This window comes from Pavona decussata, unplaced genomic scaffold, assembly GCF_977016875.1.
Source record: "Pavona decussata unplaced genomic scaffold, jaPavDecu1.1 SCAFFOLD_176, whole genome shotgun sequence".
NCBI lineage: Eukaryota > Metazoa > Cnidaria > Anthozoa > Scleractinia > Agariciidae > Pavona > Pavona decussata.
Window position 1 is genome coordinate 158,124 of NW_028145587.1, and position 23,632 is coordinate 181,755.

General features: G+C 37.9%; 2 protein-coding genes across 2 annotated transcripts; one reads left to right on the forward strand and one right to left on the reverse strand.

The window, feature by feature from the left end:
• Positions 1 to 493: 493 nt before the first annotated feature.
• Positions 494 to 19,122, reverse strand: LOC146463415 (xaa-Pro dipeptidase-like). Its single transcript, XM_085084439.1, has 17 exons — positions 18,980 to 19,122; positions 17,472 to 17,655; positions 15,551 to 15,678; positions 13,801 to 13,864; positions 12,199 to 12,246; positions 11,409 to 11,470; positions 10,913 to 10,957; positions 10,705 to 10,780; positions 9,485 to 9,531; positions 8,975 to 9,043; positions 8,145 to 8,222; positions 5,936 to 6,084; positions 4,553 to 4,737; positions 3,883 to 3,990; positions 3,712 to 3,795; positions 1,004 to 1,615; positions 494 to 606 (listed from the first exon to the last, which is right to left on the reverse strand). The coding sequence occupies exons 1-16, from the start codon at positions 18,997 to 18,999 to the stop codon at positions 1,460 to 1,462; spliced, it is 1,503 nt and encodes a 500-aa protein (XP_084940565.1). The 5' UTR covers positions 19,000 to 19,122; the 3' UTR covers positions 494 to 606; positions 1,004 to 1,459.
• A 7-nt stretch (positions 19,123 to 19,129) lies between these two features.
• On the forward strand, positions 19,130 to 23,371 carry LOC146463416 (cilia- and flagella-associated protein 418-like). Its single transcript, XM_085084440.1, has 5 exons — positions 19,130 to 19,370; positions 19,467 to 19,557; positions 20,348 to 20,469; positions 21,448 to 21,596; positions 22,678 to 23,371. Exons 1-5 carry the CDS (start codon positions 19,231 to 19,233, stop codon positions 22,782 to 22,784), a joined length of 609 nt encoding a protein of 202 aa, XP_084940566.1. The 5' UTR covers positions 19,130 to 19,230; the 3' UTR covers positions 22,785 to 23,371.
• Positions 23,372 to 23,632: the final 261 nt, after the last annotated feature.

A 23,632-nucleotide genomic window follows, 5' to 3' on the forward strand; every position in this document is an offset into this window, starting at 1 on the left:
GTGATTCGTGTGCGTTCGATTATCTCGATCCCAGGCTCTCTCTCCTTTGCCATATCATACGCCCCTGCAAAATCTGCGGGGGATGCCAGATTAACGTTGTCCCATACAATCTCCACTCCGATCTGTATCAGGAGTGCGTTCTTACTAACGTCGAACGCAATTTAGTCAGAGTTGCCTACAGAAGAGGCTACGTTGACTTGGGTCTCCGCGGACCACGCCTTCAGCGCAGACCACTTCCCATCTTTTCGGCTGTAACAACAATCAACGGAAAGCTTAGTTCGTTCGATAAGCGTGGTGAGGCCGGGCCGATGGATAAGAGAAACGTTTTAACGTCAGACTTCCTAAAATGCCACTCTTGTTTAAACGGAAGAAATTCGGGGAGTGAGTCTCGTCCAGAGGAAAATTGAGATAGCGCTAAAATACGATGGAGGAAAGCGCATTTTAAGCTATGATTTTAAATTTACAACTCTGACATGTGAATGCAAAACATAAGTAATTGGAAAGAAAGCATTTATTGTTTAAAGATATCTATTCTTTGATATCACAATTTAGTGGTTTAAAAATATGTGATTTTACTATTAAATGAGCATTAATAATTATAATTCTCTAGTTTTAAGGACGGTGCCTACTAATACCGAAGTATTTTTGTGCGGTTTATGACTATGCGGGAAAAGCAGATCTTAGCAAGGCCTATTGGAATCCAAAAAGAAAATTGGGGGTAACCACGCATTTTTCAGAGATAATTAAGCAATAATATCTCTAAAAAACGCCAAAATATAAAGCAATGTATGGGATTTTTCCTAAATTAAAGCTTAATTATTTCTGAAAAATGCATGGTAACCCCCAATTTTCTTTTGACATACCATAGGCATTTGGTAAGTTCTGCTTTCTCCGTATAGTTTTAAACCGCGTAAAAATATTCCTGTATTAGTAGGCACCACCCATAGAAAACCCGAGTATCTCGCGATGCGTTGAACGTATGCGCAGTAACAATAGTAGGCACCGTCCTTAAAGTGGGGTACACCGCACTGTTACCACTCGACAACTGTTTTGAATGATTCGTGTCAACTCTTTTTTTAGATTTGACAAATTTCAGTTCAGTTGGAACTAACCAATCGTCAACAAGTTGTCACAGACTAAAAGACTTAAAAAGTTTGTCAAGTTGACAAGCAACGCCGTCGTACAGAACTGAGAACGCCGTAATTTTTTTTTGTTCGAACCCCGAAATTGCCAGTTGCGCAGGTTGATTCGATATCCGTCAGCAACTTCATTATGAGTGCCACGATTACTTCGCTTGTCCAAGACAGATTCTTGGAATGCTTTTTGGGTGAGTGATTTCAAACTAACCAATAAAATTTCGTTCTGCTGCTGCTTCGCATCATCTTAATCACAAGTTTTCAAATCATCAATCCAGGTAAACATTTTGACCATCGCTCCATTTTGCTTACGTAACTTGTCATTAACTGGCGCCTTGCGAGGACACGGCGGCGGAGAACTGGGCTGGGAGGTCAGCGCCTTCAGCCATCAGGGCCTCGATTTCATGCACGGTGCGTGGGACGCACGTCATGAGTTCCATACCGTCTGACGTCACCACGATGTCATCTTCAATGCGAACCTGAAAGAAAAAAATACAAATAAATAAATAAATAATAAATGCTATTTAACCAGGGTGACCTCTTCAGCATAAAACGCTGATATCAATAAGGGCTCTGGAAAAGAGAAAAGAGACTAAAAAGCCTAAATACAGCCACTAACAGCAGCTAACACAACCTTGCGACTCAATGAGGTTTAACCTCCACTGTTGAAATATAACAAGCGAACCTAATTTAACTTCGCCCCCGCCGCCTTGAATACCAGTTCACCACACGCTACTCCGAGTATCTATCAGTTTGCCTTACAGTTCGCCGGAACTTGTTTATAAACTATATGTTAACGACATTCAAGCTTCATCTAGTAAACTAGATTTCTTTTTATTCGCTGATGACACGAATCTGCTATTTGCTGACAAATGCTTAAAGACCCTGGAGCTTATAATAAACAAAGAATTGGAAAATGTTTGTGATTGGTTACTAGCTAACAAGTTGACTTTAAATACTAAAAAATCTAATTACGTATTATTTCACCCTCGCCAAAGAGCGACAGCAAATCGCCTTCACATAAAAGTATTCGACTGCGAACACAATGTGTTCGAACACCTTGAACAAAAAGATTGTGTTAAGTATCTGGGTGTGTTGATCGACAGCAACCTCCCTTGGCAATATCACATTAATTATATTTCGCTTAAGATAAGTAAAACAATTGGTATTATATCACGGTTGAGATACGTTCTACCCACTTCTATTCTTCTTCATATTTACCGTTCTCTAATCCATCCTTACGTTTCTTACGGTCTTTCAGTATGGGGCCAAACTTCAAAATCAAATCTGGAGAAAATCTTAATCCTCCAAAAAAGAGCCTTACGTCTAATTTATTTCCGCAATAACAGAGAGCATGCCATCCCGTTATTCGTATGTTCTAATATCCTTCCAGTTGACATGCTTTATTTCAAATCTATAGCCAGTCTTATGCATGATATCAATAACCAAAGTGCTCCCCTGAACCTAATAAATCTTTTTGATCGAGTAGATTCTGTGCACTCGTATAGAACCAGGTCTGCATCCACGGGCAAATTTCATATAAAATGCTCAAAGCTGACACAACTGAGCCACTCATTTTCGAGATTAGGTTGTAAAATCTGGAATGAATTACCGGAATCTTTCCGTGCAAAAACTAAAGCCTCCTTTAAGAAATGCCTTCAGACCAGATTACTAAAACTTCTTGATCAAGAGGATATTTAGGTTGACGTCAACACTCTGATTAAAAACTTCAATGATCAGTGGTATGATTAGCTAGTATGAAACTTTCTTAATTTTAATTTAGACAGTCATTATTTTTTTTTACTTAACTTATTACACATTAATTATTGGTATATCTTTAAATTATATTCTGTAAATATATACTAATCAACTGCACTACCCGCCTAGATTAGCCTATGCTATTTGCGGGCCAGTGCATTCTTGCCTTACCTTCGTGAAAAATGTGCTTTAATAAATTGAATTGAATTGAATTGAAACTCGTTGGTAATAAGGTAAGACGACATGGAGCATTTTGTTTTTTGTCTGACAAAACAACACAAAAAAAAAACCAACAATCTGAGTAACATTGAGTACCGCGGCTTTGGACTTATTATGATTCACGAGAACAGTTAGGATAATCGGAAATGTTCTATAATAAAACAGAGCATGCCATGAAAACAAAAGGCTACCTAAAACCCCCGTGCGGTATTCTAAGAATTCTCTGATCATGTTTCCCGGGCTAATGTAATGAATTGCTTAAGTTGAAACCGGAAGAACGTTAGTTGAATAACTGCCGTTGGCATTCTTTGGTGATGGTCTTATTCAAGGGATTATGATACATGTCCTTTTGGCGTATAATTACAAACTGAGGCTCCTTATAAATGAAAATAAACCAGCTTGCCAGCAGGCTCATTTGGTTGGGTGTACGAACCTTTCGGCGGTGGAGACGCCATTTATGGAGCAGGCGTGGAAAATGGGGCATAAAGGCCAGGAAAGTGTTCTCGTAAATGGCGGGCTCGTCGCAGAAAGATTTTCACGAACACTCAATAAAGTGAGCCTGCGCGATTACACGCTAGAGATCGGCGAGCTTACTCACCCCTCCAAAATTTCTAAATCGCTGCAGCATTTCTTGATTAAAGAATCGCCTTGTTTCAGGATTTTCCAAGGCTTGGTTTAGGGTCTACACAACAGAAAGAAAATTGTCACTTACATTTCCAATGAAACACAAAGACTTAGATTTGCAGTTGCCCAGTAGAAAGATACTTACAGCGTCGATAAAATAAAGCCCAGGCTCGATGGTCAGTACCATGCTCTCCTGTAGGACACGGGTTGTTCTGAGCGAGCGGAGACCTGGTTCGTTAATCCGATGGGTACCCTGGTGAGGATAGAAACAACAAATATAGGCGCTTGAAATTTGAACGAGGGTAAAATGGAGGCAAACGCACTTGAATTATAAGGGCGCACGAGAGAGTTATAGATTGAATTCGCGTCAACACTTGTTCACTGGATGCTGCACAAGTGTCCGTGAAAGAGAGGAGTCAATCGAGTGTTTTAAATAAAAACCAAAGAAATTAATTTGGCCATCACAGCAGTCGCAAATAACAAAATGAACCAATCGGACCCTTATTACTACGCAGGTAGCACTGCAACTTTTCTCTGAGCGTCCACTTTTCAAAATTCAATCTTCGCAATCTGCCAGCGCTTTCAAGGTTCCAAAAAGATGCCAAAAAACGGTGTCAAAATACACTGCAAAAGAGTTGCATTTTACGCGTAGATTAGATACGAAACACGCAGAGTTCCTCGAGTCGAACGAAAGGTCTGGAGCGAAAGGGGTGCCATGGTTTTGGCGCTTCCCGTCTTTCGAGATCTCGCTTTCACGCAGCACTCAGCACTGTGGACACCTTCTTCCAAAAAGAAGGAAGAACGTTATAACGCACCTCAGGGTAGCCACCAACGTCATGAACATCAAGCCCCATTAAGTGCCCAAGACCATGGGGCATGAAAACGGCCCCAAGGTGCAATTTCACCATCTCATCCACGTCCCCCTGTAAGAGCCCCATGTCCCTGAGGCACGTCAGCTGAACACGGTCTGCTAAACGGTGCATATCGGCCCACTTGACACCTGTGAATACAAAGACACTGCTTATGATTGTTCTCTGAGCAGTGGCGGATATAGAGAGTGGCTTTTTGGAGTCTAGAGCCCCTATAAAAACTTGAACATTACCGGTTTGAACTTGAATATTGCCAGTTTGTTGGAATCGTTAAAAATCTAATGCAATCGCGTGAAAATAGGATAAAAAGGGACCGCGTGGGCAAGTAGGGATGAGGAAAATTGCTGATAATTTATAGGTAAAATTTTCAGTTCTGCAACGAAGACGGCGATGACAAGGCCACAAAGCAATACGCTTAGTTAGCAAAACAATGGATCAGCACGTGCAGTATCAATTTTCGTACATTTTTCACCGTCCTATTCAAAACAACGTGAAATGACCAAATTCAAGGTTTTATGGAGAAAATGAAAACACGACGGTGAAGTTTCCATTCGGTTTCTTGACTTGAGTGCTTTTCTCACCAATTCATTTCCTGGACAGTCCAGCAACATTGAACACGTTAAGTGAGTTGGAATAATCGCATCCTCTTTCCCAGAGCCTACGATCTTCTGGTCAGCGGTTGGATCGTAGGCCCTGGTAACAGCCGCTACCGGATGTCGTGAATTTCACGACATCCGGTAGCGCACGCTCAGTGTGATAAATTACCATTGCGCTTGCTCAGTATTATTATTGCTCAGTACTCCTCAGTATTAGGAAGTAAAGACAAATGCGCAGAAGCGTAGCATTTTTTCCACCTTATAGCGCATCAGGTTTTCGACAGCCAATGAAAAAAAAGATATTTTCGGATGGACCCAGAGCCACTCGTTCATTAATTAAAAAAAAAAACGTTGGGGCTCTGGGGACGAGAATAGAATAATCGCGTTTTAAATTTTGGTACATTACTTTGCCATCCTCTTCAAAACAACAACGTGAAATGATCAAATTCAAGGTTTTGTGGAGAACGTGAACACAAGACGGTCAACATTTCATTTTCTTTCTTAATTTTGAAGGCCACTCCTACCAATTTGGTTTCTGGTTAGTTCGCCGTTTTGCAGAAGTTGAACGAGTTGAAATAATCGCGAAGTAGCACAAATGAAATAATGTTATATTTTCAAAGTGGCGTTTAAGTTCCCTGTCGACGATGACAGGTCTGCATGACCAGCACAGGCTCCCTTTAAACCATAACTTGGTGTACGATCAGAGAAACCTGACTTAGTCGTACGGACTCACCAGGTTTAACAGCCGCCATCACAGCTCTGCTGGCCTTGTACACAGCTTCATAAATCTTGCGCTGATCCTCTGTGAACTTGCCATTGGCTGGAAATGAACACGTGACGTCTGATGTATAGCAGTAATATTCTCCACCCATGTCAAACAAGCTGCAAAATAAAACGCACTTCTCAGCTGCACCCAACGGAATATTTCCCTAAAATATCTGTTCGGATGGAAAGTTCCCTAAAAATTTCGAAAGTTTTCGCCTAGCGATCCCTTAGACTTTCCTACGTTTTTCGGAAAACCATCAAATTTTCCTAGAATTTTCGGAAATGATGTACTCACGTTTTTTATCACTCACATAATTTTCCGATGGTGTTTTTCTCCGCTAAAATTTTCGTATCAGGGGGTTTTAACTACTCGAATTGAGGTATCAATAGGAGTTTACATAATTTAGGTCTGTCAGAGCGTATAATTTTATCCTTTAACCTTTTTGGATGCAAAAGTTATACGCCTATAATGTATTCGGATGAACATTTATATTCCCTAAGATTTTCGCTTAACATTCGTAGTCGCAGGTATAGCGAAAAACGTCCCCTAAAATTTTCTAATAAAACCATGGCTACTACGTGTCCTCAAACTTTTCGACAAGACCCATCAGGATAGCTAAAACTTTCGGATGAGACAAAGAAGCCCCCTCAAACTTTCGACACGACCAAACTTCTCCTAAGACGTCCGAACAGATAAATCTTTTTTAGGGCAGCTCCAAATTAACCAAACACTCTTCTAAAGCATACAGAAATCCATTTTGGGCACTTCTGACGTATTTAGGAAGATTTGGTCGTTGGGTGCCCCTGACTTCTCGAACTCATTAAACAACAACAAAAACAAAACCAAAAAAAAAAAAAAAATGAAATCACTACCGTGAAGAAGGTCAAGTCCTCGGTATAACAAGCATTATTAAAAACTGGATCATTGTATAATGCAATTCAAGGGATTTGATTGGCTGAGCGGCCATGGTATATGAGCAATTATACCATGGCCAAGAAATGGCGGCCATTAAATTGTCTGCTGGTTCTTCTCTCACAGCGAAATCAGTTAGATCTAGCAATATTTCTTGATTGTTTTTAATAAAACAATTATTCCACTTGCGCTTGTTGGATATGAGATGATTATAGCCAACTCGGCGCTACGCGCCTCGTTGGCTATCTATCATCTCATATCCAACGCGCGCTCGTGGAATAATTGTTAAATATTTTTTGTCTGGAAAAGAACCTCGATATAACGAACCAATTTCCCTTGTCCCTGGGTACTTCTTTAAATGGAGGTTCCACTGTGCAACACTGGATAGGGAGCGTTTATAAAATTAAAAAGGGGCGTTCATTTTTAGGAGAAGGAAAGTTTATTATATATGGGGCAATTGTTACGATAGCTGGCTACCGAATGAGACCTTAGATTGCAGGATATGTGGACAAATGAAAGGTGATGTCAACATGGTCATCTGGAAATTTTTGTAAAAATAATACGCCTCCTGTTTTCCCCAGTTTTGTCTTTCAAACTTAATAAGGCGTTCTCAGTTTTTGGATTTGAACGGTAAACCGTAAATTTATGGATGTTTGGTTTATCAGCAGAGCAGGTTGATAACTACAGGTAAATTGGCCACCGTAAAGAGATTCGAGTGCTGAAGTTTTAAGCGTTTGCCCTTAGCTTCGTCAGAGCGAATCACGGAATTGTGCCCAGGGGCACAATGTGTAATGTTTCTTAACAGAAGTCAATTTTTGTTATCTTTGAATACTTAATTTTTAAATCTTATAATTCTATGAAAACATTGGCCAAGTACCATGTCCGTAATCACTGTGCAATCGGCGAAAAAAAAAACATTTAAAAATAGACTTATCGGGCCCGGTAAGTTACCGGGACTTTCGAGAAACGGGCCCCAGGTTGTATGCGTTTATATAGTAAGCAGTGAAGCTACGCTACTTGTGTAAAGTGGAGGGAGCATGGTAATGTAGAAAACAAGAATAATTAGTTCAATAAAAATCGTTTGATGATTCTGTTCAGATTTAATTAAAGTAACGATTTAGAAGATGAATTTTTGTTCTAAAGTCTTGCGAGTTTCTGTGTTACCATGATGAAGACAAATGCCACAGACTGCCATATGATTGTAAGAGTGGTTAGGCAGATTAAATATATAGGGCCTTAAGAATTTTGTAGACAGACCACTCACCACATATCTCCATCATTAATCTTCTTATCATTTGGAGCTCCAGCATGGCCATAGTGTAGAGTAGCGCAGTTATGACCACTGAAACAAAGTCAACAGTTTGACAATATTGTTTTATCACTGTTGAACTCCTTTACTGGGCTTTTCAGTAACAAAACCTGGCAAACCTAAAGTTCATACTTCACTAATGATCAGACTAAGAATCCAGTCATGTGGATTTTCTACATTTTAAGTTTTGTTTCTAAGCCAGCGGGACCAGTCTAATTGCATGGCCTTAGCTGTAGTGTTTCACCAGCCATTTTGTTTTTATTTCCCACTTTGTATCTTTGTAATTAGTTTGCTTGTTTTTATTTTTGGTTGTATTTTTTTCGCATGACAAAGCTAAATAAAATTTTTCATTTGAAAACGCACATCTTTTCTTCCCGTTTTCCCAATCTGTCACAAGAATACACATCGGAAACAAAACTTTTGAAATTCGGAAAAGAAGCTTTTCTTTGCATTTTTGTTTACCATCTTCGTAGTTTGGGAAAACAGTCGAAGCTTTGTGGCACCAAAAGTGGTTTTGAAAGGCTACCATTAATATGAATACCATAATTTATGATCCAAAAATGCAAACTTTTGAAAACTGTATCCAGAGTGAAACCTTTTGAAACCTCAGCACGGACAGCAAAAATGCAAACTTTGAAAACTAGAGTCTTCATATGATGCATTCGCTAAAAAATGTCACCATGGCTTCTTTACTACAAGTAAACACCAATAACAACTTGATAAGTACAAAGCCAACATGGCCACCTTTACAAGACCTGCTGGCCACCCAATTTTGGGGAACATACCTTCCCGCAATGCATGTATAGGACATGTTTCGACAACCTCCTTGTGAATAACAGAAGTGCTGGAATAAGCTGCAAAACACAGACAAAAAATTGCGACAAGACTGCAAGGTGACATGGGTAATTTATGAAAAACCGATAAATTCAAATTTCAAAAACTCAATAAGTCGTGTTTTGCAACTGGCAATCTTTAATATTGGCGCTGTTTTCAATTTTCACATGTGTTCATTGTTTGATTTTTAGGCCTTTTTCTGTTCTGATCATGTGATATGCCAAATACGGTTGTGACTTGAAAATCTTGAAAACCTTTAAACAGAACTTAGAGATGGCTCAAAAAACTTGTCTGTAGAAACTTGTTAGAGTTTCTAAGATGTGATGATTATGAACTTCCCATAGCAACAACATCAGAGTCTAGTTGGTGTCCTCCCTCAAGCACCACAAGAGATCTCAAGAGTTCTTTAGGAGAGGATCAAATTTGCAATAAAGTTCAATTCAAATGTTTTTGTGACATACCTTTCTAATTCGAACTCTGTCATTCCTGGTCGAATGCGCTTCATTACCTAAAGGTGAAGCAAAGTGTATGTTGAAATCAATATTATTTATTCTATTCATTATGTTATATAAAATTTGTTTTTCTGTGTCACTGTAGACAATGTGGTTATTGTTACAGAAGCCCGAAACCCAAGTGGGCCAAATATTCAAATGGTGCCACTTTTCTGTAAAGTTTAAAGTGCACCTAACCCCCAAATTTTTTTTTCGCTTAAATAAATCTTTGCACCTGTTCGAAACACATTAAGCCTTTTTGCGCCTTTTTTCAACCAAATCTTGACTTTTTATAGGCTGTAAAAGTTACGAAATCTAGCCATCATCTGTCCCATGACCGAGCTAGTAAGGGGCATGGGTCTATTCCTGAATTTACGTCACAAACTGCTTTGCATGCATTTTCACAAAGACTTAATACAATGCAAATCAGTTTGTGACGTAAATTCAGGAATAGACCCATGCCCCTTACTAGCTCGGTCATGGTACAGATGATGGCTAGATTTCGTAACTTTTACAGCCTATAAAAAGTCAAGATTTGGTTCTAAAAGGGCCCTAAATAGCGCAATATGTTTCGAACAGGTGTAAAGATTTATTTAAGAGAAAAAAACATTTTGGGGTTAGGTGCACTTTAACTTATTTATCAATTAACGTAAATTTGTAAACATAAAAAAAACTAGCATCGATTTTCAATTGGCAATTTTCTTTCTCTGATCTTGCACTCACGTTCCATCACTTTCCATGTGAAAGAAATAGGGAAATCCTGGTGATGTACTAGCAGGATTTGTACTTGAAATAATACTGAATGGCTGATATCTTAAACCAGCTGAGAGTCTTGAGAGTATGTTTTGCACTTGTTGTAAGAAAGTATTTAGCATATATAACATTACGCAAATCAAACCATTTACTTTCAATTAATCATTCATTGTAAACTTGTAACCTGCTTTCTGTTGTTTAATATTTGTTTTTCTTTTTTCTGAATTGCATTGTATGTGAATTTTAGCTTATATCTTTTTAGTACTACAGTATTTTACTGTTTTCTTTCTGAATTATTTATTTATTTATTCAAACTTCTAGTATAGTATTTTACTGTTTTAGAAGTATACCGATTAAAGATTAAAGAATAAAGATTAAAGACTTGTAGTATTACAATGTTACATACACTTATGACATTGAGAGTAAAACATAATCACCTCTTTGTGGGCTTCGCTGCTGACTCTGTTAACAAAGCGCATCACCTCTAACTCTTGAGGGGTCTTGAACACACGGCTGAAAGAAAAAGAAAAAAAGATTAATCATGGCCACTAAATTAGGAGGAAATAAACCATTTAAAAATATCCACAAATAAAATAACTGCAAGTGAAATCATAGAATAACGTTTTATTACAACGTTCAACTCACCACTCCACAATCTCGGGATGCAAAATCTTATTATCCACATTGAACCTGAAATAATATAAAGTTAAAATGCATCACTATTAATAACAAAATTATACATGTGCTGGCCAAGCAGTAAATGAAGGGTGACCCTTTAAGAATTCATCACAAACTAAACAAGCAAAGCAACAGTTCCATGGCACAGTGCTGCTCAATAGCTTTGACAATAAGTAGTCAACCATAGCTTTCATTTGAATGGCTAAACTTAGCTTGGCTAGAGCACTCAAGTAATTTTCTGGCCATCAAAATTTAGTTAGTTTGTGACTTCTTTGATCTTTAAAAATATGAAATTTCAATCCACTAAACAGATCAAAGTCGTTCATTTATATTCAAAGGAAGTTTAAACACATTTTTCCATTATGATACTAAAACAAAAATTGTGTGATACTGAATGCCATGCTCTCAAAATGATGGATTTATAGTTGCTATCAGAGTTTGTATTAAATAATAACCAACTCACTTGCTAATTCCATCAAATGCAGCTTCTCTACAATAACTTCCTGAATCAGTATTGAGACCACGCTGGAAATTGGTTGAAAAATAATAAATTTAATATCTTGTGCGTCACTATGACATTTATTCGGTGTATCATCCATACAAATTAGACACCTCTCCTAAGTAGCTCCCTCTCCTAAAGCCTCTTTAATTAGCAGAGTGACACATTTCCTACGTAGAGACCTACATCCTAGCAGACACATCTCCTAAGAGGGTAGCTCTCCAAGGCAGATACCTCTTGTAAGCAGACACATTTCCTATGTACATATATCCTGGGAAGACACCTCTCCTTGGCAGACTTTACAGAATACTGTTCTTTGTAGAAATCTTTGCTAACTAGACCTCAACTCTCCGAATGAGATGTCACCTCTCCTAGCCAGACAACACTCCTTAGCAGACACATCTCCTGAGAAGGCCTGTAACATTCCTTATTAAGGCAAACACCTCTTCTAAGCAGGGACACTTGCTATGTACAGTACTAGACACCTCTCCTAAGCAGGTCTACAGCTCTGCTAAGAAGATGCCTTTTCTAAACTACTTCATAGCCACTTAGAGGAACTACACTTATTTTAAATTGCATGTAAATAAACTAAAGCATCACTTCAAGATCACTCTTGGGGTAAACCAATGTTCCCAAAAAGACTAATTTAGTTTTTATAAATATGTAACATGTTACACTGCAAAATCTTCATCAAAAATGTGTTTGTGATGTGAACACAAATTAAACTTAACGCAGCAAATCACGATTAACTAACCAGAGTCAAGAGGACAGAAGGTGACTTCTTTTGTAGTACCTCTGCTATCTAATGATAAAAGTAATAAATTATAGAAATGCAAGAATATATTAATTAATAATTTTATATTGTATATTATATATTATAATATTATTATATCAGGTCTGAAAAGGAGGTGGTGGTAGGTGGTGGGGGGGGGGGGGGGGGGGGGGGGGTTGGTTTTCAAGAGGGACCTATTAGACATTGGTAGGGTAGTGCATATTCACCTGCCATGATGTTTGTACTTGCAGCCAACATCCGATTTCCATAATGTTGCAACAATCATGCAACTTACTCAAGTACACATAAAATCACAGGACAGCACACAGTTGAGGAAACCTGTCACTGGGATTAGTTCCTATTAATTCCCAGAGACAACCGAAATTCCCTTTGTGTGAAATACTACATTTAGTACAAAAAATATAGTTGCAGGAAACAGAATTTGGTCTCGTCACTTGTCCCATCAATTCTATAATTAAAACTGGTTTGAATACAGTATGTCTGACAGGTGGTAGGGATTAACGTCCCGTTAATTGTGTGCTATTCAAGTGAGAAGTCCCTGTGAACTGATAAAAATATTGTTTAAATCAACAGACTGTTGCTGTAACAGGTCTGACTACTTACAGAAAAGATAATATATGGCTGTTACCATATTTAATCCCCAGAAAAGTGTACTGAAGATGAAAATCAAATGCTTCACATGACAAAATATACTGCAAGATTTGTGGAGTATTTTGCAGTGTGTGCCAGGGTTTTCTCTTTACTGCCATTTTCAATATCGCAAAGATCCACGCGACCCTTCATGACTTCCATGTGCAGCTTGCCAGAAGGACTAGAGCTGCGGCCTGTGATTGGGCACTCATGTGACCATCTGTGTTAGGCCCAAGATGTCAGAGAAGCAAGTCTGAGGCATAGATCAATCAATCCATGGAAAGCCCTCCTGAATTCAAGAGCCCTTGCGAACTTCTTTAAAAGTCAGTATAACTAAATAGTTTTTGTTCCATCATTTTTAGTTGCCAATATTTTACATGTTTATGTGCGAGCTATTTCAATTTAAACTATGTCCCTTACTGTAAATATAATTTTTAATATAATGTAAAAACAGGATTCCATTTAAACCAGTTCAGCTGAATATTTGGACATTTTCTGTTTAAATATTTGTCTAAATAAACTAAAAATAACTGACACATTACAAAGCATTGGCTGCATGAGTTCATAAATTTTATGAACTCAGCCAATGCTTTGTAATGTGTTAGCACGTTTTACTAATACATAATTTAGGTTGTGTTTGATTGACCTGCTTATTCCAGTCCGAATAAGAATAAGCAGGATAGTGTTAGATTTCTCTTTTTATTATAAGTAATTTGGGAAGGTATTTCTGCAAACTTTCGCGGAAACATGATAATTTAAGAGCCATTTCATACTCCAGAAACTCCCAAAACCTTTTATGAGGGATTTCTTGTCATTGTTGTATGATTGTATTCCTATTCTGGAATAGGGTCAATTGAATGCACCCTAAAACTCAGGAACAATAAAGTTAAACATAAATCATTTGCAATATTCCATCTTGATGGCCTGATGTACCTCATCAGTAAAATAAACCTCATCGACTTCATATTTCTTCTTAAAATGTTCAAGGACATGGATCCTGAGATGAAGAGAAAACCACAAGTTTGACACAGATTGCTGACACTCAAAGGCTGGTATGCATAAGGGAGATATCCATTGGCATGAAATTCAGTGCTCAAGGTGTATATTAGAATTGTTTTAATTAAGGTCAAGACTGTTGTTACGTGTTTTAGTATGTTCAATGTTGTCATGCAAGAACCTGCTGCTGTTGCGACAGACAGACCACATGACTGAAATTATCCAATCACATTTATGGTGTTCCATGTGCTTGTGGGTCAGATTTGGTATGTGTTTTGTAGCTCATTACTGCGCCTTTCAATAGCATACAGACTCTCACTGAACTTCAACCCCAACTAACGATCTGCATGTTTTGCTGTTCAGGGCGGTCATTAAAAGGCGGGGGCGGGGGATTTCCTCCGGTTACTAAGAACGTGGCCCCCGGCTATTTTCATAGGAAAATAAAAGAAAAATAGAACCAAAAGAAATTCTTAGCTGTTTGACTCCCCACCTACTTGTTGTATTTATCCAGCAACTTGAAATCTTAGTGACAGCCCTGCTCAGAGCTGTCATTAAGGGCCGTAACGCATAACACCTGTTCAGCTGAATACCTTTGAAAGAACCCTGATGTTACGGCTGATCTTGATGGTTGAAGGGTTATTTTACTCAGAAATTAACAACACTGTTACGGGTGAGAAGCTTAATGCAACATGTGGCTGAAAACTTAATGACAGCCCTGCCTGCTGTTCTCAATCAAAACAACAATGACACCCCGCTGACCACAAAAAATACAGAAACCGTCAAAGTGGATGGAATTCACCAATCACAGTGCACAAACATGACCTTTTGACCCTGTTGAACCAAACATTTTTGTTTCTTGGATGTGTGGTGCAGTGAATTACAGCAGTGAAAAACATAACAGTTGGTTGAACCCTGAACTTCAGAGTCCGCATGTTATAGAAACAAACAGTAAATTGTTGTATTCACACCCAACTGTGATTTTTAACTGGTAGATGATCATATATTAACAAATATCCAACAAGAAGTAAATGGGATTATCACTTGAGGACCCACTACGGTGTAAACCACGGTTGTTCGACAAGGTTGTCAGAAAATTCTAATAAAAGTAGATAGCTGCCACCCAAAAGGAACTGGGTAGCAAAGTAATGACAAGCTTTGTAACGCCAAGCATCTAGTAACCAGCCAAGATAGTCGGCAAGGTACACTGCACAAAAAATTGGATTTGCTCTATTTTTGATCCGTATCAAAGATGAGGTCAAATATAATAACATTTTTGACAACACATTTGATGCACATCAATTAATGTGACGCCTTTGCATATACCTTTGACTCGAATCAAAAGTGAGTTCAAATGGATTAACAACTTTCACCCTACGTCAAAATTGTCAAATTGAAATCAAACAACTTTGACTCCACCTATGACGCGCATCAAAGGTGGATCAAATATATGATATCTTTAATTTGAAACAAATTTGACTCCACTGTGAATCAAATGCGGCCTTTGTCACCTGTGATTCGAATCAAAGGTAATCAAAGGCGGCCTTTGACAGTCTTTGACCACACATTTGATGTGTGCAAAGGCGTTTTTTCATGCAGTGGTAGGTACTGACTTTAGCTGGCTGTTTTTGACAACAGGGTTGGGGAGTTAAGTATGCACAAATTTCACATTTTCATTTGAAGCACTTACTTTCCCATCCAGATGGCATACTCTGGAGGAAGGCGTGGGAAAAACAAGATTGAGCATGCTGTATCTACTTCCACAGCACCAAAACAGTCACCTTCCAAAACACCAAACGTCCAATGAAAGTAAGATTCCTGCAGATGAAAAAGAAACAACATTGAGCATTTCTCTCAATCTCATATTAATTTTCTTTCTTTCATTGTTGAATTTTAATAAATTAAAAAAAAAAAAAAGAATTGATACAAGACATTGCTATATGTATAATTTGCACCCATATGAATTGCCACCATCATCATCATCACCATGCCATCATCATCCTTTAAGCAGTCCCTAAAGATGAGAAATTAAGGTGATTCCGTTGAATTGTATTGCGCATCCTTGCTGCGCATAATTTTTTGCGTCATCTAGCGCGCGCACGAGCGCGCGCACGCACAACATTACGGGATTTCCTTGAGGTTAAGCTCGGCAGGAAAATAATTGGTCCTTTTCTTCTAAACGAGCACGGTGACCCCCATTTTTTAACGCATCAATTTAAATGTCATACGGTTGACCACTATATATCGCAATTTAAAGAAAAGTTTAATACTCTACTCTGAGATATTTTTATTTGAATGCTTTAAAAAGCACGTATTAAGGTAGTGCTGCTTACGTGCACCCGCAGCAAAATCTTTAATTTCTTTCATAATCTTTATTCCAGTTCAATTAAAATAGTTTGTTGTGTAAGATTAAAGTAAATTTTGTTGAACTGCTTCGATATTTTAATGCAAGAAATTAATTTTTATAGATATGATAGTTCCCTTTTCTGATTACTAGCGTTCCTAATATAAACCTCGTGGGTCATCTATTTACTATAATAGCCATCCAGGTTGCACAAAAACGAGCACGGTGACCCCCATTTTTTATGGCATTTTTGTAATGCTCATAACATAGTCATGAACTGGACCAAGTCTTAGACAATTTTTAATACTCCTTCTTTTTCAACGGAATCACCTTAAAGGGCTATGGTAACCATAAACCTTATAATTTTCAAAATGGCTTCCATTTTAATATTCTTTTGTCTACATTCAAATAAGCCCTTGTTGCCCTGTTCAAAGCAAAATATTCTTTTGATTTTTGAGTTGGTAAACGAGGTAAGAAGGGCTTATTTGAATACAAACAAGAGAATATTGAAATGCTAGCCATTTTGTAATAAGGTGTATAAAATTCCAAAGGTGAGCCCATTTGTTCAAAGCAAAATATTATTTTGATATTTGAGTTTGAGAACAAGGTAAGAAGGGGTAACTTGAATAAAAACAAAAGAATATTGAAATGCCAGCCATTTTGTTATAAGGTCTATAAAATTCCAAGGTAAGCCCACAATTTTTTTAGGGAGAGTAGGGGGAGCTAAATTTTGCTCCGAATTATGCATAATTTCAAAAGTGGTTGAGAGCCTAATGTGCAGTTCCAGAAAATATCCATACTCCCCCTATAGAAGGTTTTTAGTTTTGCAACCCCCCCCCCCTCCCCCTAAAAATTCCAGTTTAGCTTCACACTTTGCTTCTAAAATTTTGGCTTTTAAGACCCCCCTCTCCCTACTTATTTCCAATGACCTTCCATGGGGTGGGTATAGGTTTTTTTCTGGAACTGCACTTAGATTATGTCTTTTAAACGCTTACAGTAATAATGCTAAAAGAAAATTTCGCTTTATAATCCAAATTGGTCAAAGTTAGTAGCCTACACGTACAATACCTCATTTATGCTTGGTATTGCAAGCCCTCTCAATAATGTTACATGTTCTTTCTCTGACAGCTACAAGTTCGTTACAGTTAGGCCAAATCAAATATGAGAGTTCTCTTCTGCTAGCACAGAAACACCTGTGACAGCATCTTGCTTAAACCCAGTCTGCTAGAATGACAATAACAAAAAGGGGCTCGGCAATCACTTTTACCTGACGGAAGAGAATGTCCCTGTCAGTACAATATTGCTGTAACTGTTCCCCTCCTTGCAGGAGAACTATCGCCCCAGCAGTTACACCTTTGGCACTTTTTAAACGATCACACAGTCGCTTTCTATTGGTTGCATGAAGACTAACAGGAATAGCTAATGTGTGGCTTCCAAGCTGAAAGCATGATCTAAGAATCAAAGCAAATTAAATTTTTAGTCAGTCTGCTGCAATTATTTAATTTTTTTTACTACCTGCCTTAATTAGCATTATTTTGCTATTTGTAGGTAGTGTATAACTTTAGATCAAATGTGATAAATTGTTACATCAATCAGTCAAGTCCTAAAATACAAGGAGGGCTGGGGTTTCCAGTTTGACGTACACTGCACTGGTGTTAGTCACATCATACAATTCCAGGGAGAAATTTTCATGTGAGACTTTGCAAAAACTCATGGTTGAACAACCAATGAAAGTGTGTTTTATTTAATAACTTACCAAAACAAAGTTACCTTTTTCATGGCTCAATGAGAACCTTTTATTTGAAAATACTTTTTTCCCCAAAAATATTTGAGTCTCTAGCATCATGGTGCAGCTTATCAGTAAGAGCAGCTTATCTGCTGGTGATAACGACAACTGGCCAGCAGAGGATGAAGTTAGCTAGCCTGTGATCAGGCTCAATTTCTGTTTCACTTGATAAACCATTCTCACGGCAAATGCACTTGAGTTTCATAAACTTTGCCCCGTTTACTAGGGATAGCCGGTCCCCTAACGTACTGGACTCAATGAAAAGACTCGACTGAGTTTAACTGCTTAATAGTTCTCGCGTATTCACTCAGTTACAGCTGGTGTGTAAAGAGCTACTCTGAAAACTTGAACCGATATCCTAATTCTTATACTACATTCTCTACATTGTGATTGGTCGTTGCTAAACACTGGCAAAAAGGTTATTCAAGGCTACGTCAATCATGTACAAATTAGAATCTCTATGATAATGTCCTTGACAACAGTTAACGTCACGCGAGTAATCACGCAGTCTCCGACATCAGCAAGTGACCAAATAAGTAGAAAACAGAGTCAAATAAGAGTGCCCGACAACAGGTTAGAAATTGGTAGCTTGATACAAAGAAAGGGGGCTCATTACATGACAACTCACGCTCCAAGGGAAACGTGTTACAAAAGAGAGCTTATTACATGAAGGGGGTTGGGGTGGTGGTGTGTGATGAATATTACTGTAGCTCCCATTTTACTTGTATTTGCCACTTAATAAGTGGGAATTGAATCAGACCATTTTCTTTGTTTTTGCTTTGTTCTATTTAAGCTTTCATACAAATGCATTCTAAATCGCTCGCGTCCAACAAAGAGAGATGGGAATGGACATAGCTAAGCTACAGCCGAGGTAACTTGATTCGCAGCACGCGATCCTAAAATAAGCTTAATTTCATGAATACTGTGTCAAATTAAATAAGCCTACGCTTACAACAACAGATCACAAGACAAAAGAAATGTATACTCACGGAACATTTGCTGCCGACATCCTTCTAACGCTTTTGTAAAACCCTGTGTAAGACAAGAACAAAAAGCAGGAAACTGGCGATCTCCCAAAACTTGGATCGCATGCTCGTGAAAGGTCGTGTTTCGTCGGAACACTTCGTGAGTCTCGTTCTCAGTCTCCTCAAGATAGGAAAAATCTTCCTGGCAGTGTATTAAAGGTGGCAAGTAATCTCCTCTCTTGAAGTTGATTACTTCGCTTTTTAATTTCCAAACCATGGCAGATGACATAGATGATTTACTAGACGAATGTGAAACAAAGTTTTGCGACAGTTCCAGTAAACCTCGCCAGAAGCCACCAAGCAAAACAAAATCCAGCTCCAAGAAGGCGACAAGAAATGAGGACAGATTGAAAAGGTTTACAGCTTCTCTTTACCGTTGCAAACTGCTTCTAAGCTTTGTTTACTTTATTGATTTGCTGAGGACTGCTTTAAATCCCTATTTCTTTTATAGTTCGCAGGCTAAAAATGTTGAACGGGATGAACTTCACGACATGATCGAAGAGTGCATGGATGACGGACCAGACATTCCAGAACTTGACAAAGTAAAAACAAATCGTTTGATGGATTACAATATAATTAAGCTTACTTAAGGGTAATGAGACTTGAAAAATAATTCATTTTTTCCGCGAAGAAATTGCTTAGAATGCTCCGAAATACTGTATTACGAAGCATGCAAATTTTATGTAACTGGTTGCCAAGTCAACATATTTCAGCTTATTATTGGATGAGGTTAAAAAAAAAACATGAGCATAATAAGCTTGGCTTTTCTCAGTGATAAAATTAAGCGAGCAATGCTGTCGTTACATTTTTGTTTGATTATGAAATTTTAAGATTTATCCCTTAAATTATTAAATTAAACTTAAATTCATCAGTTTTAGATTTTTTCAATACAAGAGACAGGCTCCTTAGCTTGTTGTGTTTATACAAGGGAAATGGTTACTTGGACAATCCAGTTTCCTCAGTGATTGATTTATTGGGGAATCACCCCCATACTTGTCCTTGTAAGCCCTGATGTGTTGATTGGCCACCATTTGATCTGGCCTAAGCTGGAGTAAGCGTCCATTGCTTGGGACCCACATTTTAAATGCGACATTGTCAGACTAGAGGAGCAGCCGAGAGCCGAGAGCAGCAGCCTGTTTTTTTACAAATGACTATGACTGGTCGTCAAGCGTCAGATTGCTATATCATTTCAAGTGCTGGCGGAACTTTTTTGCCCATTTCACTTGTCAGAATTTACCCTGACAGGGCCTCTCCATCCCGTTGAAGAGCCAATGATACCCCAGGATGACCTGGAATTAATAAATTTTAAACATTCATTTATTTTTTCTCCAGCCCTTAAAATTGCTTCCCACTTCAAATCAAAATGATTCAAGTTCATCAAAGAAGCGATGTGTTAAAGTGTTTCTTGGTGGCTCCAAGTTTGCCAAAGGACTCTGTACTGTTTCAGAAGAAAGGTAAGAACATGATCTAGTTTTTTACAGTCAAGTTACTCAGCACATTTTAATTTGCTTCTTACTGGAGGATAATTTTTGATTCATTAATCCTGAATGGATTGCATTGACCATTCATTTCAGACTACTAACAGTAAATTGAATAGGCCCCCCAAAAATTCTTTAAACAATTTGAAGCACAGAGCTGATATTCAGAAGTTTGTCAGGGAGCAACAAAAATCGCATCTGTCAATCTGCAAGCCACTATCCTGTAGCAGTTGCCTAATGTGAGAGGCTCTGCAAAAAACGTCAGCCAACTACAGTATGCCAATACTGTAAGGCAAGCAAAATAATGTTTTAATAAATTACCAGTTTAATATTTTAATAAAATTATATTTTGATGTATTGTGTCAGTAGTGATAATAATAAGCCAAAAAATAAATTTAGCAAAGTTTCATTGTCATTAATAGAAAAACATGAATTCTTCCATATCATTGTCATTTTAGTCTATTCGGCATAGCTCTGTGTTTCGACTGTCATCATCCTTGGAGACCCAGGGGCAGTTAGTCGGGTAGCAGGGATTTTCGTGGGCAAAAGTTTGCTGTAAGAACGGGACGAGCTTGTCCCATTCTTACAGTAAACTTTCACCACGAAAATTCCTGCTACCCGACTAACTGCCTCTGGGTCTTCGAGGATGGACTGTCATGGGCTCACTTTAAAACGAATTTTCTTTTGAAACACCTTGAAAGAAAAGAGTCGAATGATGCTTAATATTAAAACAAATCAGTGGATTATTTCCTTTACCTTTGCAATAAGAATTAAGAGTTGCCATTGTTTTCTATTGAGTTTCTGATTAACTGTAAAAGTGAGAAATTGTCGTTTGAGAGTCACAAAGAACATTTTTTGAGGCCTCCATGTTCTTTACTTGATGTGTTTTATCAATTGTTTTATACATAGTATTCAATTATGTGGCTACAATGAAGTTATGTTTTTCTGTTTTAGAGTGTGTGACAAGCTACGCTGTACATCATGTGATTTCAATGTGGTTATCCTAAATGACTATGAGTGGCAAGCAGACTGTGATTATTTATTCTTCAGAAACAATATACCAGACTTTGATAAGCTTAAAAGCAAGCTCGTAAGAAAAAGGGGTAAGCTGACAAACCCTATATTTTAATAAATTATTTAATTACAGTCGAACCTCTTTATTACGGACACCAAGGGGACAGGGATAAGGGTCCGCATTATAGAGGTGTCCATTTTAGAGAGGTAGGCTTTATATGGATTTCAGTCTCTCAGGGACCAAGTGAACTGTCCGTAATAGAGAGGTGTCCGTATTAAAGAGGTGTCTGTAAGGAGAGGTTCCACTGTATTAGGTAATATCCTCAAAAAGTTCTAAATGAAGAAAATAAGCTTTCAATATTTTTTTAATTTCATATTTAAATTCTATCTTTTAGCTTAAAATAATATATTTATTAAAACAATATTAATAAACGTTATTAATAATTAAATTTCCAAACATACATCCATGGGAAAAATTTACAGAGTGACATTAGTGGCCAGTTACAAAAACATTTCCCACAAGTTTTGCCAGAAAAGCCTTTCATGTGGCATCAGGTGTTAAAGTTTATGGGAAATGTAGGTGTGGTACGTAGGTCCAGAAAATATCCATAACTCCCCATATGGAAGGAATTTTCTCTAAGCCCCCCCCCCCCTCCCCCTTCCCTGTCTGGAAAGGCTAATTTAGCTTTACACTTTCCTGGAATTTCCAATCCCTTCTCGTGGGTGGAGTATGAGTATTATCTGGAACTACACATTTTGCCACATTGGGGTTTGGAGTTTCACTACAAATGTTGTATTTTGTACCATGTTTGCACCCATCCAATTTCTAAAACGGTGATTTTGCCAGAGACTGCAAGCAGAGGTCCATTTTTCCTCAGACCGTAACTAAATGTATGTTCACAGAAATGTATTATTAAATTAAACAGCCTTGCAACTCGCCGCTTGCTTGATTCCACATGCACTACAAAAATTAGCCTGTTAAGGAGAGGAAGAAACTGTTGGCCATCTAATGCCATTAAACTTCGCTTGATTCAAGTTCTGACTCAGTGATTCATTGACTGCAGACCAGCTAGATGCTCTAGGTTTTAGTTATAACTTCATGGTTGTCTTCAAGAGAAAACTATAAGATTGTGACAAATCATCATGTTTGCACTTTTAAACATTTCACAGGTTGTTGTGCTTATGCCTGTCAGTGTTCGTGGAAATCCATCGTACAGCTCACAGAACTTTGGTCTAGCAATCCACAGTTGAAGTGGGTTTGTGGTAAACACAGCTGACACTTATTTAAATATAATTAATGTAATTTTAGGAACGAATCACCAAAGAGAAAATTTCTTGATATTTAACAAATTCTCCACACTAGTGCCATATTAAGTAACACATGGAGACCTGTGAGGAGGACATGGATGTTGACATTGGCACATTTTTTTTCAGAGGTCTTTGCTTTGAAAACTTAATAGTAAATCACTCATTTGTCTATGCTGCATTAGTGCTGCATTAAGTGTTCTATCACGAATGCCCTTCTCTGATTGGCTATGCTACTCGCTATCTATTCTGTGATAGATAGTGAGTAGCGGTTTTCAACAAAATGGTGGCCGCTTCGTCGCGTTTTCGAAGTGTCTGCGATGAGGAAATAGATAATTTACTTGTTTAGTTTTGACCGACTAGTAAAGTTATACTAAAACAATTAGAATATTCGCTATCGATTTTCTAAGCATGATAGCTGATATGGGCTACGCCCTCATCAGCTATCATGCGATAGAAATCTCGGGCTCATAATCTAATATTGTTAAGTAGCAATGTAGTAAAACTGGAAGTGACAATAAGTAAATAGTGATAAGAAATAAACAATCAATTTAATGAATTTTTGACTTCATTTTTCCTGTCATTAAAATGCAATTTTTGAACCTGTGATAAAACTGAGCGCTGATCTGTAATAAAATCTGATCTGTAATAAAACTGAGCACTGACCAGTGATATCAATATATTATTGCTCATCAAAAATTTCAAAAGAATCCAGGAAGTTACCGTGTATTACTTCTGGGCTTGACTCATGGGACTCACTTTTATGTTTAACAAGTACACTGAGCACCCAACATGATCAAGTGAACCCCTCCCCAGCACT

Excerpts from the sequence above, each read along its gene's own strand:
- LOC146463415 (XM_085084439.1), bottom strand. The coding sequence starts at position 18,999 with ATGTCGGCAGCAAATGTTCC. Across the intron at positions 11,471-12,198 it reads CTTCTGTCCTCTTGACTCTG|CGTGGTCTCAATACTGATTC; the intron begins GTTAGTTAATCG and ends ACCAATTTCCAG. Across the intron at positions 4,738-5,935 it reads GATGGCGGCTGTTAAACCTG|GTGTCAAGTGGGCCGATATG; the intron begins GTGAGTCCGTAC and ends TTGTATTCACAG.
- LOC146463416 (XM_085084440.1), top strand. The coding sequence starts at position 19,231 with ATGGCAGATGACATAGATGATTTACTAGACGAATGTGAAACAAAGTTT. Across the intron at positions 19,558-20,347 it reads ACATTCCAGAACTTGACAAA|CCCTTAAAATTGCTTCCCAC; the intron begins GTAAAAACAAAT and ends TTTTTTCTCCAG. Across the intron at positions 20,470-21,447 it reads TGTACTGTTTCAGAAGAAAG|AGTGTGTGACAAGCTACGCT; the intron begins GTAAGAACATGA and ends TTTCTGTTTTAG.